The 12,642-nt window shown below is 37.9% G+C and overlaps 1 protein-coding gene across 1 annotated transcript in view; it reads right to left on the reverse strand.

Annotated features, from left to right (window-relative positions):
* Positions 1-339: 339 nt before the first annotated feature.
* Positions 340-12,642, reverse strand: part of TRIP11 (thyroid hormone receptor interactor 11) — a 65,164-nt gene continuing 52,861 nt past the window's right edge. The window contains exons 17-21 of the mRNA XM_052659841.1: positions 6,479-6,560; positions 5,543-5,657; positions 4,937-5,053; positions 3,795-3,939; positions 340-610 (exon numbers count right to left, since the gene is read on the reverse strand). Of these exons, the coding sequence (XP_052515801.1) occupies positions 390-610; positions 3,795-3,939; positions 4,937-5,053; positions 5,543-5,657; positions 6,479-6,560 (680 nt within the window). The 3' untranslated portion in view covers positions 340-389. The remainder of the gene's footprint in view (positions 611-3,794; positions 3,940-4,936; positions 5,054-5,542; positions 5,658-6,478; positions 6,561-12,642) is intronic.

Raw genomic sequence — 12,642 nt, forward strand, 5'->3', positions numbered from 1 at the left:
TTTGGTAAATGTACTGATTATCTTTAAAAGATAACTATACGTCTCTAGTTTAAATGCGCTTGAAAAGGAAAGAACTGATATATAGCTACTAGTATTTTTGTCTTTTTATTTTTCTTACTTTTGTAAATTAAAATTAAAAAGAATGTTTCTAGCTTAAGTTAGGTCAAATGAGACAGGGGGAAAAAAGGAGATAAGATAGCAAACACTTCCTCCTTTAACTCTTGCAATTTCTAAAAGCATTAAGAATATTAGTATTACATTTAGAGAAAGTATAACTGCAAACAAATACATGACTTTTTCCAAAGGCCACTTTGTGATAAAGTATGTACATAGTGTTCACGGTTTTTTCTTTAAAGTGCTATATGTGTCATCTCTGGCTTGAGAATAATCTATTGCTTTAAAAGGTCTTTCAGCACAACTCCAGCACTGTTGTCAGGCGATACTGGCAAAGGGGTAAATGTGGGCAGAACGTCTGAGATGGGTTTCAAAAGGAGATGCCCAGGTCCGCCGGGTCCAAGTCCAGCTGGGTTAATAAGAGGCACAGCTGCAGAGCGGGGAGCCAAGAATGGATTCCCATCTGTTCTTCTACCAGCCCTGGATTCTGCTGTATCTAGATGACAAAACAAGGATGATTTAGTCTCCCACGTATTATCTGGTCACTGGTATACATGTGTTTTAGGTTCTGAGATTTGGCCCCCAAATAAATGTAACTTATACGCTGCTAGGTTCTGGATCTGATAAGCTGGGTGTCTATCAAACATAGAAGGTGAAAGAAGCAATAAATAAGAGAAAGGAATGGGAGAGAGAAATATTTGTATGTAGAGCTAATATTATTAAACACATTAGCATCGCTGTCTTATACTTAATACCAGTTATGTGTGTTGTACTGTGTGCTGAAAGGGGTAATTGCTCAGTTGTGTCTGATTCTTTGTGATCCCACAGACTTAGCCCACCAGGCTCCTCTGTCTATGGAATCTTCAGGCAAGAACACTGGAGTGAGTTGCCATTCCTTTCTCCAGGGGATCTTCTCAATCTAAGGATCGAACCCAAGTGTCCTGCACTGCAGGAAGATTCTTTATCATCTGAGCCACCAGGGAATTCCCATCTACATGGAATGAGGTAGGGAAGGAGAGATGTAATCAGGTAGAGACCTGTGCACCCGGAGGGGACAAAGAAGAGGAAGGGGATTACACAGGCAAAGATACTCTCTGGGGAGTGAGCCATTTGAACCATGTAGGGAGCTTCCCAGTTCTGGGGATTAATGTCATTTATTTTAACAACAGTTTTCTAAAAAGTGTTTCATGTTGCCAGGCAAATTCTATCTAACCATTTGAAAGATGGGACGACTTGAGAACTTGTTTTGCCCAAATAATTAAAATGGTCCTGAAAAAAATTGGCACCCATATTATAATAACATCAGATTTAATATTAATTTACCAAAACAAAAAGCAATGTATGTCTTACATTAAACGGTCATCTTTTAGACAGTCAAAGGTTTAAAAACAATTCTCATTAGATTATTTTTCTGTGAAGTCAGGCTGAATAATTAAGTTTTTACTGGAACAGCACTTAGTTTATGCCCTAAAGTCTTAGTGGACAGAATTCTGCTTTATTACCCAAGGCCATTAACAACTTCTTTGTTCAGAGACAAGCAACCCCTCAAAGACACCAGCTTCAGTGATGGGAAACTAAAATAAAAGAGGCCTCTAAAACAAAGGAAGCATTGAGACAAATGTATCAAATCTACTTATCACTGAGCACCCTTGGGTCTGCAAGCTGTACTTTTTCCTGTGAATGACAATTTTCCAAACTCTGAAATAGCTACATGGTAAGCTCTGGCTTTTGTCTCTGAGCAACACTAATCAAGCTGGGCATGTGACTTGATAACTGAAGTGGGGAGGTGTACGAAAGAAAAGGAGAGGAAAGAAGGGGAAGGGCAGGGGGAGGAGAGGGGGAAGGGAGACCCTGCCAAAATAAATTTTAGAATCTTGAAAGATGCTAAAACTGGGGTTTTCCTAGTGGCTTAGTGGTAAAGAATCCACCTACCAATGCAGGAGACATGGGTTAGATCTCTGGCCCAGGAAGATCCCACATGCCTTGGAGCAACTAAGTCCGCGCGCGGCAACTACTGAGCCTGCGCTCTAGAGCCCAGGAGGCGCAGCTACTGAAGCCCGTGTGCCCCGGAGCCTGTGCTCCACAATAACAGGAGCCCCCGCGATGAGAAGCCCGCGCACGGCAACAAAGAGCAGCCCCTGCGCGCTGCACCTAGAGACAAGCCTGCAGCAGTGAAGACACAGCACAGCCAGAAACTAACTAACTAAAGGAAGAATAAAATCCAGTATGACAAGAAAAACTGTTTTTAGTATAGTCTACACATTAAAGTTAAGACTTTTCTAAAGCCTAAATTTAGCAGACAAACATTTAAAATAATTTTACTACTTTCACTTTCTATAAAAGTTCAGGAAAATAGAAACATTCATCTAAGTAAGGACTAAAGAAGGCTTCCCTGGTGGCTCTGACAGTAAAGCATCTGTCTGCAATGCAGGAGACCCAGGTTCGATGCCTGGGTTGAGAAGATCCCCTGGAGAAGGAAATGGCAGCCCACTTCAGTACTCTTGCTTGGAAAATCCCATGGATGGAGGAGCCTGGTAGGCTACAATCCCTGGGTCACAAAGAGTTGGACACGACTAAACAACTTCTGAGAGCTGAGAGAAGGACTAAAAAAGTTCTTAAAATTTCAGAATATAAATTCAGTATCTTATCCACATTTAAGTACTGAGCAAGTGACATAAACTTGAGAGTATATAATATGTACCTTTACAGTCTAGCTAGCAAACATGTTAGTCTATTAAAATATGAAGATTTCAGATAAAACATATAGCCCTTCCAATAAATAATCTGTACAGAGTCTAACGGGCTTTCCTAGCGGCTCCGACTGTAAAGAATCCACCTGCAATGCAGGAGACCCGGGTTTGATTCCTGGGTTGGGAATATTCCCTGGAGATGGGAATGGCAACCCACTCCAGGGGGAAATCCCATGGACAGAGGAGCCTGAAGGGCTACAGTCCACTGGCTCGCAAAGAGTCAGACACAACCGAGCAACTCAACACGCACGTGCATGGGAACAGAGAGTCTAACGGATGATACTTCAATTTGAACTCAAGAGACTTGACTGCATGCCAACACAGGGGATATGAATAGCATAAATAAGATCCTTACAACCTAGCAGGATAGAAAACTACATCCACATATTGTAGAACCACCAAACCCTTTGCTTTCAGGCAGGCCTTTCAACACATAAGAACTCTTCACAATGTTCTTGCCTGTCTGAGCTAGTTTACTAAACTGCTCTTGTAAATATTATTAACATACCAACTTTGGTTACTGAGTGTAATACTCAGATTATCACATGGAAAAAAATCTTTCTCTAACTATATAAACTACAATTCTAACTCTGATTAGCAATAAGCACTATTAGTGAGAAAGGAAAACGGGTGAACAAAGGTTTACCAAGCACTCCCAAGAATAATTCAAGGTGGCTTATGCAGAGAGATAATTATTCCTATAAAGGGAAAATATTTCATATTGCTTAAATTAACCTAAGCTAATTAAATATCAGATTGCTATAAGAATATATATATATGAAGCCAAAATCTAATGCCTTACTGGAATTTTGGAAGAAGTCATTGCACATTTTCAAAAACACTACAACTTCAGTTGGTATCACTGTAAAACATAATCATGAATCGTCAACTTTTTAAATTGTAGAGAAGAAAATAAGTGTCTGATTTTACCTTTAAAACTTTCTGGTGTGCTTGTATCTGGTTTTCTCCTTCCTGGTGAATCTAGAGGTTTCATATCATGAACAGAAAGCTTGGGTGGTGGAACAGATGGATGAGATTCTGTTTCTAGAAATTTAACAAAAAGTTCTGAAAAAGACTAAGAAGAAATATTTTGGATATTAGGCAGATAATAAGATTATATTCACTACGACTAAGAAACTGTACCAGCTATTCTAATTCATATTGAAAACTAGTCATGCTATCTGGCCATTTCTTTATAAGCCAGCCTTATGAACACTTAAAAGCGTTGCTGCTCTAACCGATACACAGGCATCGACAGAAAACAAGCATCAAATAATCACATTTTTCTACAGTAGCACCCAATCAACGAGTACAGTAAAAGGTCACCAGTAATATTATTGTCAGATTAAAATAATGTAGTGTAGAACTTTCCATTTTATGCCACTCAATTTAAGAGTTCTTTCACCAGCTTCAGGTAGGTCACCTAGCCTCAGTTTCCTCTTCAGTTAAAAATACATACATACATACATACATAAAGAAGTAAACTCCACATTCCAACTCACAGTGGTACTCAACTCAATTAATACTCATTTTAAGCCTACTGTATACCAGGGGTCATGTTTCCATGTTAATTAACTGCTACCTCCTACCGGAATGTCAGTTTTTTTGAAGAAAAGCACTTCATTCATCTGGTGTGTAGCTTGCACTCTCCATGCTCAGAACAGTCTGACACACAGCAGGTGCTCGATAAGCATTCAACTGGCCCAGTGACTACATAGATACATACAGGCATAAAACAGAGCCTCTGTCTTTGAGAATCTAATAATTTAGTAGTAAGAGACAAATGATTATGTGCTGATAGCAGTATAATCAAAAATGAAGGGACAGTTAATATTTTGAAAAATAAAAGTATCATGCAAACAAAGTGTTAAAATAAAACCTGTATGCAATAAAACTATTAAAACTGGCTTTCTATCCATAAGCTAATCACCTCTTTGGATCTCAGTTTCCACAGCTCCAAAATAACAGGGCTGTATAAAATAACCTGAAAAAGAAGTCTAATTCCTTGCAAATGCATGTCATGCACAGCAATGTCACTACTCCTATTCAGCAAGAACGAAGCCGACTCTTACACTATTAAGCAGAGACTGCTGACTTGGTCTCAGAGGTGTGCTGGGAACACTCTTTGATCCTCCTCCAAGCCACCCAGTCATCCACCTGGTAACACCGCCCTGGTCTTCAGTCAACAACTGAAAGATTGTTTTAAAAGAGGAAAATATGATCAATACAAGAAAAGAAAACAGAAGCATTTTTACATGATTTCAGATGGCAGTAACTCATGCTTTGCAAGTCCATTTCCCAGTTTCCTACTGATGGAAGCTATATATACACTGAAATGTCATCCCAAGCACTATCTCAAATAAAACCTGAGGGCTAAAAAAAAAAAAAAAAACCTGAGGGCTGTCATCTCTCAAACTTTCAGCATTCTGATATGAATGGTGACTTATAAGTTATAAAACATTTAAGCTAATATTATACAAACTGCACAAATCTTCTCTGTAATATAAAATGATTCCATTTCTACATTATTGTATTCAGCAAAAGTTATATAAAACACAGGGAAAAAAATGTTTATATGATGCCAAGTATTTTAGTTATAAATATACTGAGATTCTTTTATATGATGCCAAGTATTCTAGTTATAAATATATTCAGAATGGCATTCAATGTTCAGTTACCTGATCCATTTCCTCCTTTTTGATGCCTAGAATGCTTCCCATTAATCGTAACACTTCATGACGCTGATGTTTTGGTGTGTGGAAGTGTCCAGTGAAGAGATTTCTCATCAGGACTCTGAAAATGAAGGCAGAAACAGTGCAAGCTAACTTGTCAATTGTTTCAATATCCAGTGTACCCAAACAATAAATAATGAACATATAAATATTTAATTATACTTAAACAGCAGTTAATTACAAAGAACACTAAACAGTAAAATATTTTAAAGCAGCTTTAACAAAATCTTGACAAGTCTAATTAAGGAACACCGCAAACAACTCAAAATGTGCCCCTTTAAAAACATCACTTAACAAGCCACCCACTTTCTTCAATCAAATAATCAACTGAGATTGGAGCTTCATTAGTAATTTTCAGTGTCTGCTTAGGTTGATATTATAAGGAGACATTTCAGATTTCTCTCTCCTCCCTATCCTAAATGGTGATGGACAGTTCTTGTGCTTAATGGTTATGCTTACATTTCCCCATTCATTCACATTTATTAAAAATTTGCTAATAATATCTAAATCTTTAAAATGTTAAAGATACATACTACCTGTATACTTAGGTTTCACACCTAATGCACTTGAGCAAGATACGTCCACTTAAGGGCAGTAAAGAGAACAGAAAAGAATGGTAAGAATAAACTTCATATTTTCGAAGTACTTCATACTGCGGTGATCTCTTCCATACAGTCTTAAGAAAAAGAATCTTAAGCTGGGAAAATATATTTAAAAACCAAGAGAAGGCAAGTTACTGACCCCTCATTAAAACTACCTGCAACTCATCACTATATAAGAAAAACAAAAGGTTTTTAAAACTTAATCACACACATTTACATGTGTGTTTTTACCATAAAAGTGATCCCCATAAAATACATAAAAATAAAAGGCAGAGCATACTTGTCCACTTTTCCTTCTGTGCTATTTACTAAATTCATCAATTTCTTTTGTACATCATCCAGCATTTCTTGTTGGAGCTCATCTGTTTTAAAATACATGAATAAGATAGTCATTAACTGATTAAAATAATCTGTATGAATATATAATGAGATTTATGACATCTTTACTGAATTTTGAATATATGTACTTATTCTAATTAGGAATATTAAATTACACCCATCTCTTCCTTGGTTCAGGGAATTAGGCTTTCTGGTATAGAAATTACCTAGAAGCCAGACTATGCATTAATTCACATTGTTTACCCCCAATAAAATAATCAATTCTTCAACAGAAAATTTAGAAACCAAAGGTTTTCATTCTCTTCAAAAGCTTAAGCGCAAACAAGAGATTTTCCACCACTGCTTCCTTGCATGAAACATTTCCAGAGCCACTTTTTAACGGGAAAAAACGGAAAGGACAATTTTAGATTTTCCTTTTTCCATTTTCCTGGCTGGACTCTTTTGGTGAGCTGACGAAGAAAAGTAGCTAACACAATCAAGACCGTGGCTCAGGAGGCAGCTGCCAGGGCAAAGTATCCTGAGGTAAACTGCAAAAAATTCAGATCACTGGTTCTAACAGACTAGGCAAGATACGATATAGCTTCTGACTGATTTAGAAAGATGTTTGGACTATTTTATTATTAAATTCCTAGTTATTTGAAAAGGAAGCAAAATGTGTAAAGTCTTGGCAGAACACTTGGAATCTAAACAGTATTAAAAGCAAAGTCTAAAGTTACAACAAGGAGAGACCCTGTTCATAATGAACCATACCATGGAGTAATGGATTCCTAGACTAAGGAACTCTCAGCAGACCAATGGAGTCTACACCTGTTTCCTCAGAAATGGATAGTTTGAGCCAAAGATGCTTATTAACATCAAGCTAGATTACAAATTTCATTCTGAAAGAAATGAAAAGGAGAATGCTTTGCGGTAGAGCTCAACTTTTCAAATCAAGAAATATTCACGTCCGAACACTAGACTTTGACCTCTTTCCACAAACCTACTCTTTGAGTTATGCAGCATTTTCCTAGTAGTAGCAGTATACAAGCTTCTTTATCCACTATATGACTTGCAAATATTTCCTTCTACTCTGTGGGCAGTCATTTCACTTTCTTGACAGTATCCTTTGAAGCACAAAAGTTTTAATTTTGATGAGTCTAATTTATTTTTCCTTATGTTTCTTGCCTTGTCTAAGAAGCCACTGCTTAAACTCAGTATCACAAAGATTTACTCCTACATTTTCTTCTAAGGGTTTCACAGCTTTAACTCTAAAATGTAGGTCCATGATCCACTTTGAGTTACTTTTTCTGAATGGTGTGAGGTAAGGGTCCAAGGTTCCTATATGTGGGGATACCTAGTTGTTCCAGTAGCAAAGTGTTGAAAAATCTGTTCTCTTGGAATCTTTGTTGAAAATCAATTGACCAGAAATGTATGGTTTATTTCTGAACTCTCAATTCCCACTGCAGACCTCTGCAAATGTTTTTCCTTCTGCCTGGAAAGCTCTTTTCCATTGGCACTGCCTATTAATATTAACTCTTTACCCTTCACATCTCAGTGCCCAAGTCCCTTCCTCAAAGAAGTTTTCTCTGAACCTTACATGTTAAGCCAGATTCATCTGCTTTATGTTTTCATTCTGCCTGTACAATGCCTAAAATTCTGATTTACAGTACTAAACATATATACAAAATGTCCAGTTTAACTGTTTGCAATGACCGTGGCTTTTCCAAATTGCCAAAATCTGAACTGCAAAATGTAATAGGCTAACTTTTACCAAAACAGAGATGGTTGTCATAACCATACTATAAAAGCAAGGTTTGTGTTTGGAAAATCAACTACAAACGTTTCCTTTCCTGTGTTTCCAGGGAAGAATTTAAGCTTGGACATTAAGAGACACACAGAGACAGAGAGAACAAGACTATTATTTAAGTCTGGGTCAGAAAAAGACATTGTAGATTCTTAATGGACACATATATGCTACCAACCAGGGTGCCAAGTGGGCCTTTTCTAGGGAAGGGGCCTTTTCTAGTACTCTGTTTAGAGGAAGAACCGCAAGTAAGTTAATCTCTCATTCATGTTCTGAATTAACCACCCCATTCCTCAACTGAAGAAAGAGCCAGAGGAGCAGAGTCTTCTCTTTCGTCCTCCTCCACTTCTCCCCCAGGCTATGGAGAGGTGGCAGAAGAGAAGGTCAAATTTAGCCAACCTCCATCTTCCCTTTCTCTGAGACTTCCCTTCTCCTATCTACTTTCTTCTAAAAACTCATGATTTTTATATTGATTACATTTCAAAATGATAAATACTAGATACAATATAAATTCTAGATAAAATATATTATTAAAATTTATCTCAGTATCTTTTTACTTTTTAAATGTGGCTACTAAAACGTTTTTAATTCTAACTGTGGCTTACATTGTATTTTTTTAATGGATAACACTACTTTGGAGTATAACCAGAATATAACCATTATACTATACTATCTCGTTAAAAAAGAAAAGATAAAACTGAATGGTTGGATGGCATCACCAACTCAATGGACATGAGTCTATGTAAACTCTGGGAGTTGGTGATGGACAGGAAGGCCTGGCCTACTGCAGTCCATTGGGTCGCAAAGAGTCGTACATGACTGAGCGACTGAACTGAACTGAAAACTGAATAACTAGACATCTTCAGAGTAAAATTCACAACCTTGCTTCTGATAAAAATGACTTTAGTAAAACAAATTAGAAAAATTAAACTTTGCTCTATGAAAAATTGATCAAGAAATCCATCTTAATAAAGTTCAAGTAGTAAATATTTTCTTGATGAAAATTAGTTAATATTGGTAAAATTCTTATTGAAAGCTCTGTGTTCTGAAAGATACAAGCAAAACATCCTCGCGTGCACGTGTGCTAAGTCACTTCAGTCACGTCTGATTCTTTGTGACCTCATGCCCTGCTAGGTTCCTCTGTCCATGGGATTCTCCAGGCGACAATACAGGAGGGAGCTGCCATGCCCTCCTCCAGGGGATCTTCCTGACCAAGCGACTGGATCACATCTCTTCTGTCTCCTGCAATGGCAGGTGGGTTCTTTACCACTAGCACCACCTGGGGAGTCCTCAAAACATTCTTAAAGCCAAAATAAGAGGGTACAAATTTCTTAAAAATTTCATTAGCAGAGTATAAGCTAGTCCTGAGCTAATGAGAAAGAGAACTGACAGTGTGACTATCCTCAAAAACATACAGAGGGCTATTTTAGCTTCAAGTAGCAGTTTAAGTGGACACTGATACTTGAGTCTAGAAAACAACCTTGGACTTTGGGGGGAAGGGTTGGAATGGTGGTATTAACTAGCAAAGACTTAGAAAAGAAAGTCAAATACTGACTTCAAAGGTCCCTACAGATTTGCTCTTTTCTCCAGGCATACCTATTCTCCTCCCATCAGATTCTCAATACTTCTCCACAAAAACTGCATACTAATTCAAACCACAATTTGAAATCAGAATTGTATTTATATGGGCAGGCAAAATACAGTTATTCAGAAGTGAGTATCTAGCCAAATACAATATCCCTGTGAAATAACCTAAAAACATGCCAAAATAATCCTTTGGAAATTAGAAGGGGAAAAAAGGGCAGGGACAGGGTACACGTTAAAGTCGAGCAACAAAGTAACTGGGATTCGTCTGGTTTAGGTTAAAAGTTACTCTGAATATCTGACATCCTAAAACCATATCAGAGCCTCTTCTCTGTAATACTGAGAGATGGTGCCAGGGTCTTCATCACCTGATTTAAAATCAAAAGTAAACATAAAACGCGAGTGACTACAACAAATCAGTACATCACAATTTTCCATTTTATTTGCAGTTAGCAACACTGTACTATAATACTGTCTTTAGAAAGCATTGTAAAATTAGGTCACACTCCTTACAAAGTCACTGGCTATTTTATGACTAAGCTCCCTTGGACAAGACTCAAGTTTATTTAACAGCCACCTGACCAAGAAAGGGTTTCCCCAATGGTTAATACAGTAAAGAATCTGCCTGCAATGTGCAAGACCTGGGTTCGATTCCTGGGTTGGGAAGATCCCCTGGAGAAGGGAATGGCAACCAACTCTTAGTATTCTTGCCTAGAGAATTCCATGGATGGAGGAGCCTGGCACGCTACAGTCCATGAGGTCACAAAGAGACAGACACAACTGCACGACTAATTTACACTCACTGAGAAAAGAAAGGTGGCTGGAGCAGGAATTGAGAGTCAGAAGACCTGCATGAAACCGTGCTCCTGTCACAAGACCTGAAATATGAATCACGGTCCTGTCACCAGTGCCAGACTTCACTATGTATTTTGTAAAATGAGCTTGCTTATCTCAAGAAATTTTGAGAGAACCTACTGAGTGATTAAACATGACTTTTCTAAATAGTAAAGTGCTGTATAAAGTACTAGAACTCATTCATACGATTTCTTAAAATACCATCTTTCAACTCTGCCTATTATCAATAACATGTATCACTTTGGTTAACATTGATAACTTTTCTTCCATTTCGCCTGGCCATCTTTACAAACTAAGGCAAAGAAGTCGACACAAGGAAGAAAAGAACATTAGAAATATGATGTTATTATAGGTATGTCTATTGATATAGATTTGCCGGGATAGAAGGGAGGAGAACATACGAGAGAGCTTTGCTCCAGAAAAAAAGGAACAAGACTGCTCCTTGCCGGTTACGGTTCTCAGGAGACAAATGTACGGGCGTGGTGGAGGCCTCGTCCTCATATGGTGCAGTGGTCCCATGGGAAACCCACTCATTAATTAAAATACTTGCTTCTCTGAGGGTTGCACATAAGAGCTGGCCATTCAGTGACCTGGGCAGCCACAGTAGTCTTTGATTGCCAAAGGCAGAATCCAAGACTCTTAAGACGGGCTGAAACAACTCTGGGGTGACTCCTGGAGGAGTTAAGCTCACAAGTAGCACACGGGCCCACTACACAATTTCACTAGTGTTTTTTATCCCTGACAAATTCAACTTAAAATGGGAAACAGAATCTTAAAAACTGAAACAAAGGGGCGTCAGAAAGCTAACCTCTGACTAACACTCCAGCAAGATTCATGTATAATATGTACGGAGTTCATACTTACAAGTATTTAGTTATTTGGGGCTTCTCTGGAAGCTCAGCTGGTACAGAACCCACCGGCAATGCAGGAGACCCTGGTTTGATTCCTGGGTCAGGAAGATCCCCTGGTGAAGGAACAGACCACCCAGTCCAGTATTCTGGGGCTTCCCTGGTGGCTCAGATGGTAAAGAATCCGCCTGCAATGTGGGAGACCTGGGTTTGATCCCTGGGTTGGGAAGATCCCCTGGAGGAGGGCATGGAAACCCACTTCGGTACTCTTGCCTGGAGAATCCCCATGGACAGAGGAGCTTGGCGGGCTACAGTCCATGGGGTTGCAAAGAGTCAGACATGACTGAGCAACTAAGCACAATACACAGATATGTCAGTAAATAAGCTGGGTCTGGTGTCTTACTTGCACTGGCTGCCTAAAAAATAAATTTAAATCTGATATATTAAATCTAATATAAGGAGATTTAGCCTCTTTGGTCAATTAAATATCATCAAAGCAAAAGCTAAAAATTTGATGGTCTTATTAACAGAATTTCAACTTATACAAGATCACTTTCACTATAACAGCAAATTATATTTTTTAAATATAAAGGCACCTTGTATTTCTTTACATTTGAAGACATATTACCAATTGTTTTGCCTTATAACTCAATTCTTTTCAACCATTTCAACAGAATTTTAAGGTCTAGAGTATATGGTGAACGCTTTCTTGTTCCATAATTATAATTATTAGTTGCAGAATGAAAAGTAATTTTTGAAACTCCATTTCCTAGCAAAGAACTCACAAAAAAAATTTTATGAATACAGTATATCCTCATTAGCTTGAGTTTTAATAGACTGGAATCTGATTAAGCTCAATTATCAATGTTGAAGTCTACTGGATTATTTGTAGAGTTAAGTTAGAATTACTATGTGTATAAGAAAGAGACTTTATGTAAATATTTTTAATATAACCAGATCAAATTTGTTTTCCCTCTCCACCTTCCTCTCTCAAACATTTAAATTAAAATTCAGATAATTTGTACTGCATTCTTC

This window comes from Budorcas taxicolor, chromosome 21 (genome assembly GCF_023091745.1).
Source record: "Budorcas taxicolor isolate Tak-1 chromosome 21, Takin1.1, whole genome shotgun sequence".
NCBI classification, from domain to species: domain Eukaryota; kingdom Metazoa; phylum Chordata; class Mammalia; order Artiodactyla; family Bovidae; genus Budorcas; species Budorcas taxicolor.